Genomic DNA, 18,661 nt, shown 5'->3' on the forward strand with positions numbered 1-18,661 from the left:
AGAAGCCAGAAAGAACCCATGCACTGTGATTACCAGACTGTACTGCTGCTCACAGCATCAGTTTTCAGTGTGCTTATAAAGGTATTTCTAAGACAAGTAAACTGATACACAAATGGATAGAGAAAACAAAAATTATTGGATTCATGCTAGAAACAATCCATCTGTACTCTGTGTAAAAGTAGGTAATTTTTTTTTTCTTTAAATTTACTCTCATCCTGGATTTGATAAAACTCAGAATCCTGGTAGAAACATTTTCTTCATTATAATGTGAGTGGTAATGAAACACCTGGGTCATTTTCCTATGATCTCTCTCAGTATTTTGTCATCTATTCAGTATGTGCTTCCTATGGTGGACTCTATGAGCACAGTGAAAGAACAACACAGCTCCCATATAACCTGCCCATGTTTGTTATTGCTGAGCACCAAGTGCAGACTTCTACTAAGATGCCCTTATCCATGCAAGTCCATTATCAAAGTCTTTTAGAACTGAAAAGACAACTGTAAGCATATATAATGTGCTATACGTGTGTATATATACCCACAAGGCAGCCTTGGTTCCTTAAGACAGTTTTATTTTAATAATAAATCATAGAAGGGAAAAGCAAGTACAGAAAAAGCTATGGTAACAAGGAGCAGACTTAGCATAGTTGCTTAATTAATGTTGAGTGTGCAAAACTATGACAATTTTCAGCTTTATTACCTGTTCAAAGTTAGCAGGCAGCTGAGGTCCCAGCCTCATGAGTAGATACCACCAGACCTCCAGCTTTGTCAGTGCCAAAGCCTCTGTTCTCACATGGATTGAGCTCAGTGGCTGCATCAGCAATTTCAGCCTTTTAGCACTGCACAAAATATCTTGAAGGAGAAAAAAAAATAAAAAGGCATTTTAAGCAACGTAATTAAATCATTCAATTGCAAAACAACCAAAATGAAACTTTTAAGTTCACGTTCCTTCTTAACCTTTTAGCTCAAAATGTAAAAACACATCTCAGAATTAAAATCCTTTGTGACCACATTGATCTTTCAGACCATTTTACTGCTGAGTGTTGTCTGGAATAACCTTGAAATTAGAAGGCACCTCTTCTTCCAGTTTGAAATCTACTGAATACCAATTTAAGCAGAAGGAAGTTCACTTTTGCTTGTGATGTCAAAGAGTAATATCTATCACTGGAGAAGAAATACACAGGCTCAGAATGCTTGGTTTTAACTGCAGAATGAGTATGGCATACTGAGGCCACAAGTGATCTAGAACTGAGGCAGAAATAGCCTAGCATGCTTAGACATACAATTGCCCAAGCTTAAGCAAGCACTCAGAAAAATGCTTACAGCTCTGCAGCATCACAAGCTGTCTACCTGCAACTTCTACCAAACTGCTGACACACTGCTTTCACAGCATGCAATCCTTATGAGCCATGGTGAAACACTCAACATCAGAACAGTATTGCTATATGGATGTTATCTTCTGCTAGAACCACGTCTTTGTCAATTCATCTACAGGAACAGTGACCAGATGGAAAACAAATCAGTACAACAACTTAAATTTGCCTAAACAAAGAACTGTTAGCACTTAGCTGCTTCTTCAGGACAGAAAGTACAATGAAGGTAAATATTTGGGGCGTTGTGATACATGCTGGACTTCTTTAGGTCTCAGTCACACCTTTTCAATAGATTTCAAAAGGTATTTTTTTCTTCACATCTTCAGAATACTGAAGAACTGCTCTCCCCAGTTAATCCATGCAGCACAAGATCAGATATGCATGGTTTTCGTCTCCAGTTCACTGCTGACAGTTTGGCTCAACTGAAGTGTTACAAACAAAGCTATCTAATTTTATCCATTGCTCCTAGTAGCAAAATTAAGTTAGAAGTAGTGATCAAAAACTTTTCCTGATAGCATATATTGCTACATTCGTACCACCTTATAGATGCAGTTTTGACCTCTAAAAAACAAGGAAACACTACCATAGAATCACAGAATGGCCTGGGATGAAAAGGAGCACAGTGCTCACCCAGTTCCAACCCCCTGCTGTGTGCAGGTCACCAACCAGCATCCAGGCTGCCCAGAGCCACATCCAGCCTGGCCCTGAATGCCTGCAGGGATGGGGCATCCACAGCCTCCCTGGGCAGCCTGTCCCAGTGTGTCTGAGGAAAATACATACTCTTCCAGTTACATACAGTGACTACTCAAAACAATTCAGGTTAATTTTTTTTTTAAACCTACCTGGATTTAGAGCAAAATTATCTATTAGACTCTTCCATGCAATGAAAGCTATTTTCTTGACCACCGGTGAGCCACTACGGAATCCAAGTTCCTCCAGCTGCAGCAAAGAATTGATGAAACTGCCACTACGATGCAGAGTCTGAAAACAGAGGAGTTGACCAAGTTACAATTTATGCTGTCAAGCACACAGTCAGAACTCCTTAGAGAAGAAGAGCCACTGCTTTTCTGCTTACCTTCCCAAGTAACTTGACAAACAGTGGCCACAGCTTTAATACATACGTCTCATTTTTTGTAGAAAATAATTTCTGAAGTTCTGAAATTAATTTCTGTAGATAGAAAGGAAAATTTATAAAAATACATTCATATCATTTTAAAAGCCACATCTTCAAAGCAATGACACCTGCAAAGACACAACCAACCAACCTGTTATTTCTAGATCAGAAAGGTATCACTTTGTACCACACAGCATTTGCTGTTGAGTCAGTCAAACGCTGCTGCCACCTTGTTACCTTCCTTCTTGAAAGGAAGAGCTGGCTGCAATTACTGATCCTTAATTACGTGTAGCCTCTCTAACTTGTTTAGCTTGATGTAGGGGATGTGAAAATGCAGTTCATCACTTACAATTGTAAGGAAGAAACCAGATCATGCAGTCATCATGGAATCACAGAATGTTTTGGTTGGAAGGGACCTCAAGGATCATGAAGCTCCAACCCCCTGCTACAGGCAGGGCCACCAACCTCCCCATTTCATAGCAGCCCAGGCTGCCCAGGGCCCCATCCAACCTGGCCTTGAACACCTCCAGGGATGGACGGGGCATCACAGCCTCTCTGGGCAGCTGTTCCAGCACCTCACCACTCTCTGTAAAGAACTTCCCCCTGACATCCAACCTCAATCTTCCCTCCTTCAACTTCAAACCATTTCCCCTTGTCCTGCTGTTATCTACCCTTGTAAAGAGGTGACTCCCCTCCTGTTTATAGGCTCCCTTTAGGTACTGGAAGGCTTCAAAGAGGTAAGTAAATTCTCTTTAAGAAACAACTGAAGTGAATGTGTATGTTTGGTGGCCCTGCTAGGCAGGGGGGTTGGAACTACATGATCCTTGGGGTCCCTTCCAACCCGGGTGATTCTGTGATTCTGTGTGATTCTGTGTAATGATACTATTTACAAGCTAATGCTGTCCAGACAAGCATTTAAACATTTTTCCTCACCGATAACTGTCAGAAATGGTTTTCAGTGGTCGTATTCTTACCTTGTTATTTTTCTGTCAGAACTGCTGTCATCATGAAGTTGCTGCCAACACACAATGGCAGCAAAAAGCAACTCTCTAGACGAGACATACCCTCACCCCTGATCACTACAGCTTTCTCTAGACAAAAGGCACAGCACTTCCACCTACCGTGGTCATCAGATGCTCAGTTACAGCTGCCACCTCCTGCTGTTTCTGGAGCAGCAGTGGCATGCCTATCTCCAGTGCAGTGGCACCTCGTAACTGCACTTTGTGAGCTGAATGGACGACCAGAGGGATGATCAGCTTTGCCCACCTCACAGCCTCTTCTCCCATCTGGGCTGGAGCTTGTTCCATTAAGCTGGAATCAGAAAGCAAACAGACATATTGTTCACATACCCAAAGGTAGTCTTAGTATAACCAATTAATGTTCTAGTTCAAATTCTGATGTACAGGAAGTCATCCTAAATAATTTTAGAACATCAGACTTCAACCTAAAACTGCAGTATGGAGGTGCATTTCCACCTCCTCTGAAGGAGAACTGACATTACAGCAGTCCTTCCTGTTCTACCACTACTTTTTGGGCATCTGAGCTCAAAGGAAAGCCAACACAAAATATGTAAAAAACAAAAGAAAGCATCATTAAGTGTAGTGCTGCACCATGAAGTGTGGTGTTCTCCACAAACAACTGTAACATGTCTCACATTTACAAGAGGGTGAAGTGCAGATAGCTGAAAAAGGACAACAAAACCAGATGATAATATCCAACTTCTGTGCTAGAGAAAACTGATGTACTAAGTATAAAATAAGCAAATAGTTACTCCAACTGTTTTGCTTTAAATTGTAATTGCAGTTCAAGTCAGATGAGAAAGTGAATTTCTCCCCTCGCAGAGATATAATCTGAACATACTCACTAATAAAGTAACTAAATGAAGGCAAAAGGTAACAATTCTAGCACGGCTGACCAAAACAATGTGCTCAGAGGAAAAGCCCGCTTTGGAAATAACCGTGCTCTCATGTTTTTAAGCAACAAGGAAAGACATTTTTAAACACAAACCCATTCAGTGGCCAAGAACTTCCCAACCATGTGGGAAATGTAAGAACATAATGTAAGAAGGGCATAACAGGCTCTAAAGATGATTCTCAAGAAGCCATTAAAAATAAAAGCAGTGAAAGTTTATCTGAATATTGGCTGCCTTCTGTGTTAAAATCAGCTGTCACCATAACCATAAACAGAATATTTTGCAAATGAAGCAGTTCAGAACTAATGAGAAAGAAACAGAAATGGTAGTTTGCACAGTTTCACTGCTCTGCTGATTGTAACAGAAGACAGGACAAGGGGGAATGGTTTTAAACAGAGACAGGGAGGTTTAGCTTGGATCTTAGGAGGAAGTTGTTCACACACAGGGTGGTGAGGCACTGCAACAGGTTGCCCAAGGAGGCTGTGGATGCCCCATCCCTGCAGGCATTCCAGGATGCTGGATGTGGCTCTGGGCAGCCTGGGCTGCTGGTTGGTGACCTGCACACAGCAGGGGTTGGAACTGGATGAGCACTGTGCTCCTTTGCAACCCAGGGCATTCTAGCATTCTATAAGTTGCAGACACTGAACATTGAGAGCCACCAAGACCTGGTTCCAACAGTTCCCCAAACAGCACATGGTCAGCCGTTCCGCACTGCCCCGCACGTACCGTATAACAACATTCAGTGCTTCATACTCCACAATCATAGACTGTACATCTCCTTTAGTAAGTATGGTTTCCAATGTAGAAATAAGACTGGACACCTGAGGAAACACAAGAGACCTCAGTATGTAAATACAGATATTAATGAGCAGCTGGAATCACACAACTCCATTTCCCATTATAGAGCTCTGTGTCTGGATTACAACAGCTCTGGTTGTAAGATCAGAGCTCCAACCAAGCAGGAGTGTTTGTAACGTTTCTCTCCCATGCTGCTTTGCTGGTATGTCACAGAATCACCAACACTGCAGCCTCACCTTCAAAAGCAGCAAGTTTTCAGCTTTTTTGCCTCCATCAGAAAACCCTTACAATTCTTCCAAGAGCTTAAGGCCCACATTTCCCATCAGATTCAAAAGCTACTGAGTGCACAGTAACCAAGAGATTGCCAGTTTCCTCTCCCTCACACTGGGGCTACAAAACCATTAAGAGACATACCTCCTTTTTAATAATGTCAGAAGGAAACGTCTGCTTAGAGATCACCCAAAGTGCTCGAGTGCGAGTGTTTTTGTCTGAAGTCTTCACAGCAATGCTGTTCAACGTGGAAAGCAAATCCTCTACTTCAGATGCTGAAAGCAGAACGCAGCACTCATTGCTTATATACTTCTTGGCAAGCTTCTTTGCTCATTTAACATTACTAGAACATCTATTCAGCTGGTCTGAGTGTGATTGAATGCTCTAATCGTTGCTTTCCAGTAATATGTGGAGTTTCTCTCAAAATAACTTGATAGAAAAGCTCAGAATAGTAGTATCTGTATGTATTACTACAATATGCTCTAAATATGGTATCCTAAGAAATCAAAAAACCATAAAGCTAGAGGACGAATCCACCTAAAAAGATCTAGGACTGAAGATTCAATACTAAGTTACTCTTTTAACTTTTAACTTTTGGGATCTCAAGTGAATACAGCAATTCTTTGTAAAGTCAACTTTGCTGCTGCACTGGGGTATTAAAAAAGCCACTGAAGTCTACAAAAGGCTTCACTGGAGTCACTGCCCCTGGAGGGGCTCAAGAAACATCTGGATGTTGCACTGAGGTTTAGTGAGGAAATACTGGTGGTAGGTGGAGGGTTGGACTGGATGATCTTGGAGGTCTTTTCCAACCTCGGTGATTCTATGAAAGCCAGAGCTGAGCTAACAGTGAGCTGATAATACAAGAGTAACATCAACACAGAACTTACATGCAACTAGGAAGATAGATGAAAAACATGCATTTCTTTGAAATTCATCATTAATAAAGCCTAATTTCTTACCAATTTGGCCCTCCTGGCAAAGTGGCCTCAGATCTGAGAAACATAAGGTCACACACTCCCTCAGTCAGAGCAGGTACGATTTTTAATCCTGTTTCTCTGACTCACCACCTACTTTCAGGATCTAACAACCTCTAGCAAATTTGACTGCAGTTTACCCACTTGTTAAAACAAACAAACAAAAATATATATATATATATGAACAGGGGAAAGTAAAGGGACAACACTGAAAATGTGCTCTGATCATCCATTGGATTTCATTCTGTCTTCACCTTCCACCACAACACAACCTGCCCACCTTCTGCAAACCAAAGCTCAGGGCACACAGCTGACACCAGGCTGCTCCTCATCACATCTTTGGAACAGGTTGCCCAAGGAGGCTGTGGATGCCCCATCCCTGCAGGCATTCAAGGCCAGGCTGGATGTGGCTCTGGGCAGCCTGGGCTGCTGGTTGGCGACCTGCACACAGCAGGAGGTTGGAACTGTGCTCCTTTGCAACCCAGGCCATTCTAGGATTCTATGAACTGCATCCAGCCAAATGAAAGCTGTAACAGGTAACCCCCAAAGCCCATCTTGCACAAGAAAGAATTAGCAACCTCTCATATTGCTCACCACAGGGACAAAACTGACATATCACTTGGGAACTGTAAACTGCCAAACTTAAAGCATTTGCTAACAAAGAAATAAAGAAAGGAGTATGACACAGATGCACCTTACATCAGTAATCGCACTGAAGTTCATTCGCTTACCAGATAATTCAGAGGTGATCTTTGAATTAAAAACACAGAACCCCAAAGCTTGTAATGCTGCATTACTCAGCTCTGAATTTTCACTACTAATGTGTGCCTGGAAAAACAAGCAAAGGTTATTTTTAATATATCTGTGTGTGTCACAAAACTAGATGCAAAGCATCAGCTGTCTCAATACCAACAGTTGTGCTGAATGAAGAGAGCTGTCAAAAGATAAATGCCTGATGGAAAATGTAGGAAAGCTTTCCTGTTTACACACTCCCCCAGATCATTAAAACAATCTGAGGTTCAGAAGATGTTCCTGTTCTCTGCAATTTGGGCATTCTTACTAAGTATGCATTGGCATCACAAGTTCTGTACTTCTCTGCTTGTTCACATACTGCCACCTGACTGCCTTAAAACATCTGAAACGTGGGGGAAAAAAAGGTGACCACAGTCCTTATACTAATCTACCAAAAAGAATAAAATGAAACGACCTGTAACAGGTAATCCCCAAAGCCCATACTGCACAAGAATTAGCAACCTCTCATACTGCTCACCGTAGGGACAAAGCTAATGTATCATTTGGGTTTGTTCTTGGAGTAAGCCGTGGAAAATCTAACAGGAAAGACATACCTTAAATATTCTGCAAAGCTGAGGAAAGTGTTTTCTGACTCCCACAGTGAATTCTTTGCCTTCCTCACCAGACAGGCGGCTTTAGGGGAAGAGGGGAAAACAAGCAATGCTTTTATGTTATACACGTTACAGACAGCAAAACCTTAAACTTCCAAAGCCCAACTTGTTGGCTGGCCTGGGAGTAGTAATTATAGAGCTCCTTCTTCCCATAGGAAGCTCGAACACAGGAAGGTGAGCAGCACAGAGGGGCCGCACCAACGCTGTGAGCACCAACCCACCAGGGCACAAAGTGAGAAAGAGGGGAGGTGTGAGGAAGAAACCCTTCACTCATAGGGGCTGCGGCCCCAACTGTGTCCAGAGCTGCAGGCACCCATTCTTGGAGGTGCCTGAGGCTGTGGATGGGAGTTGTAGGAAGGAACGTAGGGCCATTCAGAGGGACCTCGACAGGCTTGAAAGATGGGCCCAAATGAACCTGATGAGGTTCAACACGGCAAAGTGCAAGGTTTGGCACTTGGGCTAGAGGAATCCCGGGTATCCATACAGACTGGAAGGACTGATACTTGAGAACAGCCCTGTGGAAAGGGAGCTGGGGGGTCCTGATGGATGAAAAGCTTAATGTGAGCCAGCAGTGTGCTCTTGTGGCTCGGAAGGCAAATGATAGCCTGGGCTCCATCAGAAAAGGGGTGGAAAGCAGGGACAGGGAGCTGATTATCCCCCTCTACTCTGCTCTTGTGAGGCCCCATCTGGAGCACTGTATCCAGGTCTGGAGCCCCCAGTACAAGAAATACAGAGAGCTGTTGGAGAGGGTCCAGAAGAGAGCCACAAAGATGATCAGGGGACTGGAGCACCTCCCCAATGAAGCCAGGCTGAGGGAGCTGGGCTTGTTCAGAGTGGAGAAAAGAAGGCTGAGAGGTGACCTCATTGCAGCCTTCAGTACCTAAAGGGAGCCTATAAACAGGAGGGGAGTCACCTCTTTACAAGGGTAGATAACAGCAGGACAAGGGGAAATGGTTTGAAGTTGAAGGAGGGAAGATTGAGGTTGGATGTCAGGGGGAAGCTCTTTATTATGAGAGTGGTGAGGTGCTGGAACAGCTGCCCAGAGAGGCTGTGGATGCCCCGTCCATCCCTGGAGGTGCTCAAGGCCAGGTTGGATGGGGCCCTGGGCAGCCTGGGCTGGTATTAAATATGGAGGTTGCTGGCCCCGCGTGTAGCAGGGGGTTGGAGCTTCATGATCCTTGACGTTCCTTCCAACCCAACCATTCCGTGATCCTGTAAGATCCCTTCAAGCCCAGACACTCCGGGTTTCTGCGATGCTAAGCACAGCCACCCGAGGACGCAGCCCGACAAACCCCGCACGCGATATCTCAGCCCCGGGCAGCTCCCGGGGGCTCCGAGCAAGGCGCCGCACGAGGCCCCTCACCTCCGCGCCCCCATCTTTAAAAGCGGAAGGACCGCAGCTCAGACTGTTGAACCCCGGCTACCGCCCGGCCGCAACGCCGCTCTCCGCCCTCCCGAGGATCCCCATCCCCGCGTCCCTCCCGGCCCCGCGTCTCCGCCGCTCGGCCGGGCCGCCCCCCTCAGGCCGCGTGCGGTCCGCGCTCACTTGACGAGAGAAAGATGCGCGTCCGTGAGGTCCCCCGCGGGGGCGGCGGGATCCTGCAGCGTCTCGAGCAGCGGCCGCAGCCCGGCGGCGGCGCTCATGGTGCCGCAGAGCGGGGGCCGGGCCTGCAGCCCGCTCCGCGCGCCCCGCGCCGTCTCTCCGGTCAAGATGGCGGCGCGCGCGGAACGGGCAGCGCGAGCGCGCGGGCTGAGCGCTCTCGGCCAATGGGAGCGCGGGGGAGGCGGGGCGGAAGGCCGAGCCGGGAGCTGCGAGCGGCGCTGCGCGCTTTTCTCCGCGCGCTTTCTCCGCGTGGAGAGATCGCACGCTTCCCGCGCCTTTCGGGGCCCGCCTCCTGCCGCGCTGATTGGTGGAGGCGTCGGCCGTCGGCGGGGCCAGGCGCGGGGCGGGCCGTGCCGGTACGGCCGTAGCTGCGGCGTGGCCGTGCGGGCGGCTGTGAGCTGCTCGTTTCTGACTGAGGGTAACTGTTATTGATAAAATAACAATTGGTGCCGTGACTCGGATAGGAATAGTGGCTGGATTCTGAAGGTTGGGGAGGCGCCCCGCCAGAACTGGCGGCCCCACTCTTGATTCCCTGCCTTACTCCTACCGACGATCCGAAATTTAAGAGCAAAAAGGCAAGAAAGGAGCGGTCGACCCCTTAAATTTTGTACGCAAAGGTCCGGACGAAGACGCAGGACGCGTAAGTAACTGCCGTTTTGGCAAGGGTTTTCCGTTCGGTCGGGGTCGGGTTTCCCGGAGGGTGATGAGTGGTGTGTGTGTGAGAGGGAGCCGGTAGCTCGGACTAACCCAAGCGAGTGTGGACCCTCTAGTAGTGCGGTTCTCATTGCCTGCGAAGGCGTGAGCCACAAACGAGGGGAAGCGACTGGAACACACACACAGTTGAGTGGAGGCACTCCGGAAGATGGGACAGGGAAAGAGCAAGGCCCCTGTAGCCATGAAACGTCCTCCAATCCCAAAGGATTCCCCTCTGGCATTCACGTTAGAAATGTGGAGGTACTATCCCGGGACAGGAAATAAGAGTAAAGCCAAGATGATTCATTATTGTGTAGAAGTATGGGGAGATCAAAAGATTGGCCCAGCTGTTTGGTGGCCGAAATTTGGATCCAGCAAAGATTGGGTACAACAGCAGTTAAATATTTGGGTTAACACTAAGACTCCCTTCAGTCAGGAAGAGAGCGAATATGCAGCTGTTTGGGTTACACGCCCAGGGGGACCAGCAATCCCGATTTTCAAATTGTCCGAAGTAGACACAAAGACTGAGAAACAGAAGCCTCGGAAGGAGGAGGATATCCCCATGGGACCCCCACCATATGTTCCACCACCACCGATAGCTCCTCCTCTTCCACAACCCGAGGTAGATAACCAGGATAATTCAAATAATCAGGGAATAGACCCTAATTTGGGCCCTCAAACCAGGAGATGGACGCGTCAACAAAATCTATATCCACTGCGAGAGGTACCTATGGGGGGTCCCAATCCACAGATGGGATTTATTTCGGTACCTCTAAGTTCGGGGGATGTTAGGGAATTTAAGAGGGAAATGGGTAAGCTTTTGGAAGACCCACTAGGAGTGGCGGAAAAGGTAGACCAGTTTCTAGGCCCCAATATATATACGTGGGATGAGTTACAGTCCATTCTAGGCATCTTATTTACAACTGAAGAGAAACATATGATTAGGACTGCAGGAATGAGAGTCTGGGACGCCCAGCATGCCCAGGGACCTCAGGCAGATGTAAAATGGCCCCTACAAAGACCCCAATGGGACCACCAAGATCCAAATCACCGAATACATATGCAGGATTTACGAAATATAGTTATCCAAGGGATTAGAGAAGCAGTCCCTAGAGGCCAGAATATCAATAAAGCATTTAACAAAAGATAGAAGAAAGAGGAATCCCCTAATGACTGGCTGGAGCGGTTACGAAAGAATCTACAAATGTATTCAGGGTTGGATACTGAAACCCCGTTAGGACAAGCTTTGTTAAAAACGCAGTTTGTAGCGAAGGCCTGGGACGATATACGAAAGAAACTCGAAAAGATTGAGAATTGGCAGGACAGGGGGATGGATGAATTACTAAGGGAAGCTCAGAAGGTTTATGTTCGCAGGGATGATGAGAATCAGAAAAGGCAAGTTAGGATGATGGTGGCTGCAGTTAGAGAGAGTCGGGAACTGGACAAGCAGGAAAGGCGGCCATTACAGAAACCACCCTTCAGTCAGGGGAAGAGCGAAGGAGCAAGGGAAAGGAAGGAAGAACGGACTTGCTTCTACTGTGGGAAGAAAGGTCACCTAAAGAAAAATTGTAGAAGTAGGATACAAGATGAAAAGATGTTTAAAGAAGACTAGGGAGGTCAGGGGCTTTACCTTTTGGGGACTCAGAAACACCGTGAGCCCTTGATAAAATTAAAGATAGGTCCCCAACAAGAAGAAGTAGAATTTTTAGTGGACTCGGGGGCTGAGAGATCCACTATACAACAACTACCCTCTGGATGTGAATTGTCCAGAGAGACAGCCCTAGTAGTAGGAGCTAAGGGAGAACCCTTTAAGGTAGGGGTCGTTAAAAATGTAGAAATAGAAACAGAATCTAAGCTAGGATTGGGAGACTTCTTGATAGTACCAGAAGCTGAATTCAATCTGTTAGGACGAGATCTAATTATTGAACTGGGAATAAGCTTGGAGGTAAAGAACAGGGAAATAAGGATTAAACTTTGCCCTTTAAGGGTGGAAGATGAAGAAAGAATTAACCCTGAAGTATGGTATACAACCGAAAGTGTGGGGCGTCTGGAAATACCTCCTTTTTCAGTTAAACTTAAAGACCCTGAAATCCCTATAAAAATAAAACAGTACCCCATTTCATTGGAGGGAAGAAGAGGTCTGAAACCAGAAATAAAGAGACTTATAAAGCAGGGGTTATTGGAACCCTGCATGTCCCCATTCAATACTCCCATATTGCCGGTTAAAAAGCCTAATGGTACGTATCGTTTGGTGCATGATCTACGGGAAATAAATAAAAGGACAATATCTCGTTCTCCTGTAGTTGCTAATCCTTACACCTTATTGAGCAAATTAGGCCCTGAAAATTTATGGTATAGTGTAATTGATTTAAAGGATGCATTTTGGGCCTGCCCTCTAGATGAGTCTTGCCGGGATTATTTTGCCTTTGAGTGGGAAGACCCGGACACAGGGAGAAAACAACAGTTGAGGTGGACAGTACTACCACAGGGCTTTACCGAGTCCCCAGATCTGTTCGGGCAAGCCCTAGAGCAGATTTTACAAGAATATCAACCAGCTCCAGAAATCACCCTTATCCAGTATGTCGATGACCTGTTAATCGCGGGAAAAGGGGAGGAACAGGTTAGGGAAGAGAGTATCAAACTCCTTAATTTTCTAGGGTTAAAAGGCCTCAAAGTTTCAAAGGCAAAATTACAGTTTGTGGAAGAAGAAGTCAGGTATTTAGGTCACTATATTAACTATTAGGTAACTATATTAAAGGGGAAAAGAAGATAGATCCAGAAAGAATAAGAGGAATATTGTCCCTGCCATCCCCCCAAAGTAAAAGACAAATAAGGCAGATTCTAGGGCTAGTGGGATATTGTAGACAATGGATCGAGAATTATAGTAAGAAAGTAAAATTTTTATATCAAAAATTAACCCCCGAGGGATGGATAACTTGGAGTGAAGATGACGAGAGGAAGTGGCAGGCATTGCAAGAAGATCTAGTCAATGCCCCGGTTTTAAGCCTTCCTGATCTTAAGAGACCTTTCTATTTGTTTGTCAATATAGATGATGGTACAGCATATGGGGTTCTGACTCAGGAATGGGCTGGAAAGAAAAAGCCTATAGGGTACTTTTCAAAATTATTAGATCCAGTGAGTAGGGGATGGCCCACTTGTCTGCAGGCAATAGTAGGATGTGCCTTACTAGTGGAAGAGGCTAGAAAAATTACCTTTAACAGCGACATAAGGGTGTTGTCTCCCCATAATATTCGGAGTGTTTTACAACAAAAAGCTGAATTAGTACTAGCGTATTAGTACTAACAAAAGATAAACCGCGACATACAGAACTAAGAATAGCACCTCTCGTGTTCACCCCTAAGGAAGAACAGAAACTTACTCAAATGGAAGTAACTAAGAGTGAGGAAGGGAAATGGTATCTGTCAGATGGAAGGTAAGTTCTACCAAAATCAATAGCCTTTAATATCTTGACTAATTTACATAAACAGACTCATTGGGGAAGTCAGGGTTTGGTAGATCACTTTGCCACCAAATATATGACTGTAGGTCTCCACGACGTAGCAAAGCAGATTACCCAAGGATGCCCCACATGCCTGAAGATTAATAGAGCTGTACAAAGACGGGTACCCATGGGTGGAAAACCTCTAGCAGTAAGACCATTTTCTCGAGTCCAAATTGACTTTACGGAACTTCCCAAAGTAGGACGTTACAAATATGTTTTAGTCATTGTAGACCACCTCACTCATTATATTGTGGCCTTTCCTACCTCTAGAGCGACTGCCCAAACTGTGGCGCAGGTCCTTCTAGAACAAATAATCCCCAGATACGGGGTCACTGAGGTTATTGACTCCGATCAGGGTCCCCACTTTACATCTAAAATTATAAAGAACCTGACGGAAGCCTTGGGAATAAAATGGGAAGAACATACTCCTTGGCATCCCCAAAGCTCGGGACGTGTGGAGCGGATGAATGGAGAGTTGAAAAAACAATTGGCGAAACTGACACTAGAAACCAAACTCTCATGGATAAAATGCATTCCTTTAGCATTGTTAAACATTAGGGCGCAACCTAGGGCTGATATAGGAATATCTCCTTTCGAAATGTTATACGGAATGCCCTACGACGCAGGGGTTCCTATTGATCATCCAAATATCACAGATAAGACCATTAATATCTATATCAGTGAACTAATGAGATATAAACAAAAGTTGTGGGAGAAAGGTCAAATAACCCAAAGACCCCCTCTTGATATCAGGCTACACCAGATTAAGCCAGGAGATTGGGTTCTTATAAGATCATGGAAAGAAGCTGCTCTACAGCCCCGCTGGGAGGGACCTTATTTGGTACTCTTAACTACTAATACAGCGGTTCGAACCGCAGAAAAGGGATGGATGCACGCCAGCCGTATTAAAGGACCAATAGACAACAATGAATGGGAAGTTACTAGTCCAGCGGGGGATTTGAAGGTGAAGCTGTCCAGAAAATCGCGGTAAACAAAACTTAAACAGAGGGGGGGTTTTATTTTGTCACAGAGACTTCTGCAAAGACAACAGAGTAAAGCAGTTGAACAGAAGAAACCAATATAATCCTTCTGGTGAAGAAACCTCAGCCCTTCTGAAGAAGCTAAATGGTTGGGGCATGGTTTGAACACCTGCCTTTTGCTGTACAGTGCTTAATAGGGATTGTTATAGCATTAATCTTGTCACTAATTTTGTACTTTTTGTGGAAAGTCGTTAAGTGTGGAAAAGGGGTTTGTGTTTATGGATAGAGACGAATGAAGATTATTTGTAGGACTTTGAAAGACGAACTTGTTAAATACTTTAATAGAACATTAAGTGAGGTGCCTACCAATTCTGCCCTGAATACAACGGGTATACGGCTGTAAGGGTTGGCTGATTGTTGAAAAGGCTCCGAAACCAAACTCCTGAGACACTCTGTGGACAAGTGCCTAGATTGCCCCAAGGGATTCAATAGTAAATACAACAGACTATGATGGGGAAAAGTTCACCTTCGAGTAGGTCTTCTGCTGCCGAGAAGATAAGAACCCCTGTAACTGGCTGCAACCCAGTTGGCAGGCGAGGCAGAGATGGACCTTGGGTGAAGGGGCGATACTTGACCCCAAAGACAATCATTCTGGTCTGTGCATCTATTTTACTCCCGGGGGTACAGGCCAATAATACACAAGAGCCCATGATATGGGAATTATTCAACATGCAACAACCTGACCAACCCTTGAAAAGCTGTAAAAATCAAACCCACGTAAATTTTACCGTTTCTTTAAGAGATTTAATTACGGGACATCGCAGAGACAGGGCAGATAACTGTATGGGATTTTATGTTTGTCCCGCTTCAAATAGAGGGAGAAATTATTGTAATTTGCCAAATCATTACTACTGTGGTTATTGGGGATGTGAGACATGGTCATCTGAATGGTCTACAACTATTAAAGACCCGGATATACAGGTGGAATGGTTCCCTCCTGGTTGCAAACGACCCACCATAGGAAGAGATGGGCACGTTTACGGACATTGTGAGGCTGATGAATACTGTAAGGAAATTAATATAAAGGTTCAAGGGCTTATGAAAGGAGCTTGGTTGGTTGGAAAAATGTGGGGAATAAGATTTTGGGAACCAGGTCCAGACAGGGGTGGTATATTTAGAATAGCAAAGAGAATCATAGAATCATAGAATCACCAAGGTTGGAAAAGACCTAAAAGATCACCCAGTCCAACCGTTCACCCATTCCCAATAGCTCCCACTAAACCATGTCCCTCAACACAACATCCAGCCTTTCCTTGAACACCCCCAGGCTCGGTGATTCCACCACCTCCCTGGGCATCCATTCCAGTGCCTGACCACCCTTTCTGAAAAGTAATACTTCCTCATGTCCAGCCTGAATCTCCCCTGCCGTAGCTTGAAACCATTCCCCCTGGTCCTATCACTAATGACACGAGAGAAGAGGCCGACCCCCAGCTCACTACAACCTCCCTTCAGGAAGTTATAGAGAGCAATAAGGTCTCCCCTGAGCCTCCTCTTCTCCAGGCTGAACATTCCCAGCTCCTTCAGCCTCTCCTCATATGGCCTGTGTTCCAGACCCCTCACCAGCTTTGTTGCCCTCCTTTGAACACGTTCCAGGGCCTCAATATCTTTCTTGCAGTGAGGGGCCCAAAACTGGACACAGTACTCGAGGTGCGGCCTCACGAGTGCTGAATATAGGGGAACAATCACCTCTCTGCTCCTGCTTGCAACGCTGTTTCTGATGCAAGCCAGGATGCCATTGGCCTTCTTGGCCACCTGGGCACACTGTCGGCTCATGTTCAGCCGAGCATCCATCAATACCCCCAGGTCCATTTCCTCTACGCAGTCCTCCAGCCACTCCGCCCCAAGCCTGTAGCGTCGCCTGGGGTTGTTGTGGCCGAAGTGCAGGACCAAGAAGTATGCCACATGATCCCCCACTGTCTATAGGCCCAAATATAGTTTTGGCACCACCCCCTTCTACCACAAGAACCCCGCCACCTGCTGTTCCTACATTGACAAATACCACTCACAGTACAGGTCGAAGGTATAAGACACCACCACCTACACTCCGTGATCCACTATGGGGCATTATGCAAGCTGCATATGCCGCCCTGAATAAAACGCAACCAAACTTAACTAACGAGTGTTGGTTGTGCTATAGTGTTAGACCACCCTATTACGAGGCAGTAGGAGAACCAAACACGGTCACATGGGATAAGGGAACGAATCCCGCTGCATGCCCATGGGATAGGAATCACACCCAGGGGTTGACTATACAACGTGTCACAGGGAAAGGAAAGTGTGTTGGAACCATACCAAAACAATATAAAAGTCTTTGTAACAGCACAATATCTAAAGGTAGAATAACGAACAAGACAAACGAATCCTTTAAATGGCTAATCCCCACAGCAGGTGCAAAGTGGGTATGTTCGGATATCGGAATGACACCATGTATATCATTAGAGGTATTTAATACATCTGAATTTTGTATACAAGTAGTGATTATCCCACGATTAATGTATCACTCTGATGAAGAGGTTATGTATCAACTTGAAGGGAGCCTCATCAGACAGAAAAGAGAGCCTATAACAGCAATTACTTTAGCAACTCTCTTGATTGCCGGAGGTGTGGGTGCCGGAACCGGCATAGCCTCACTCGTCAAAAGTAACGAGATACAAGGGTTACAACAAGCTGTAGATGAAGATCTAGACAGAATAGAACAATCAATTGATAAATTGGCAACTTCGGTCAAATCATTGTCAGAGGTGGTATTACAAAATCGAAGAGGATTAGACCTCCTATTCCTAAAGGAAGGGGGACTATGCGTAGCACTACAAGAAGAATGTTGTTCATTTGTTGATCACACCGGGATAGTTAAGGATTCCATGGTTGAACTCCGTAAGAGATTGGAACAACGAAAAAGGGATAGGGAAATAGGAAGATCCTGGTATGAGGGTTGGTTTAATGTATCACCATGGCTCACTACTTCACTGTCTGCTCTGGCTGGACCCTTGATCACGATTATTCTGGGGCTAATATTTGGACCACGTATAATTAAATGTTTATTACAACTGATAAAGAAGCGATTTGACACCACAAAATTGCTAATCTTAACGCAAATGACTCCGCAGAGGGAAATAGAGAAATTGTAAACAGAGAAAGTGTGATATTCCATCCCATGATCATAATTATGAAAGGAGAATTGTAACTATGAAAATTGCAGGACAAACATTCAACGATAAAAGAAAAGGGAGGAAATTGTCAAAAAGCAAGAATGTTTGTCCAGAATTAATAAGCTTAGCTTGTGAAAACCCAAACCTGCCTTACTGGAAGCTTGCTCAAACAGGGAACTTACACAGATATGGTCAAAGGTTAGCGATTGTGTAATTGACCAATAAGATTCGCTTATACGAGTAACATACCATAAATGGGAACCACCAGAAGGGGTCAAGCAACTCATACGACCACCAGGAGACAGAAGAAGACCCCCTAGCAACAGCCGGATCATGCGCAGAGTGCACCACAATAGGAAAACGGAAGGACACGAATGCGGAAGACGAACTGCATCAAAGGATCGTGTACTGGTTCAAACCTTGCGACAGTTGGTGGAACGCAGAGTCCCCTGTCGCCCAGCGCTGTATTGCCTTTTTGTTCTTTGCTCATTATAATTAATAAATTCAATAATTGACTCCTTAATTTTGGTCCGTTATTTTATCAATAACAGGAACGGCTGTTTTTTCAGCTCCGCAGAACCCTCCCCGCGTCCACCCGCAATTCCTTGCGGCTTGAATCCCGGGGGCTGCGCTCTGCGGTTTCCCTGTTCGTTTCCCTGCTCTCATTGCCCTGGGCACGATCCAGCCCTGTGCTGGAGTGAGCTGGAAAGCTGGGATGTTCCCCCCGGTACGAGCTCCAAGATGGAGTAAATTTAACCAGCTGAGAGTTGAGATAGCCCTCAATAACGAAAAGAACCCATTGGAGGCTATGGGCAAGGTTAAAACAGAGG

The 18,661-nt window shown here is 45.4% G+C and overlaps 1 protein-coding gene across 2 annotated transcripts in view; it reads right to left on the bottom strand.

Moving 5' to 3' along the window:
* RIF1 (replication timing regulatory factor 1) overlaps positions 1 to 9,550 on the bottom strand; it is a 30,534-nt gene extending 20,984 nt beyond the window's left edge. For both annotated transcript variants that reach the window (XM_048954059.1, XM_048954058.1), the window contains exons 1-9: positions 9,391 to 9,550; positions 7,788 to 7,866; positions 7,173 to 7,269; positions 5,612 to 5,742; positions 5,126 to 5,220; positions 3,609 to 3,798; positions 2,449 to 2,541; positions 2,216 to 2,354; positions 701 to 852 (exon numbers count right to left, since the gene is read on the bottom strand). In XM_048954059.1, coding sequence (XP_048810016.1) covers positions 701 to 852; positions 2,216 to 2,354; positions 2,449 to 2,541; positions 3,609 to 3,798; positions 5,126 to 5,220; positions 5,612 to 5,742; positions 7,173 to 7,269; positions 7,788 to 7,866; positions 9,391 to 9,488 — 1,074 coding nt within the window. In that variant the 5' untranslated portion in view covers positions 9,489 to 9,550. The remainder of the gene's footprint in view (positions 1 to 700; positions 853 to 2,215; positions 2,355 to 2,448; positions 2,542 to 3,608; positions 3,799 to 5,125; positions 5,221 to 5,611; positions 5,743 to 7,172; positions 7,270 to 7,787; positions 7,867 to 9,390) is intronic.
* Between the last annotated feature and the right edge of the window lie 9,111 nt (positions 9,551 to 18,661).

This window comes from Lagopus muta, chromosome 8 (assembly GCF_023343835.1).
Source record: "Lagopus muta isolate bLagMut1 chromosome 8, bLagMut1 primary, whole genome shotgun sequence".
Lineage (NCBI taxonomy): Eukaryota > Metazoa > Chordata > Aves > Galliformes > Phasianidae > Lagopus > Lagopus muta.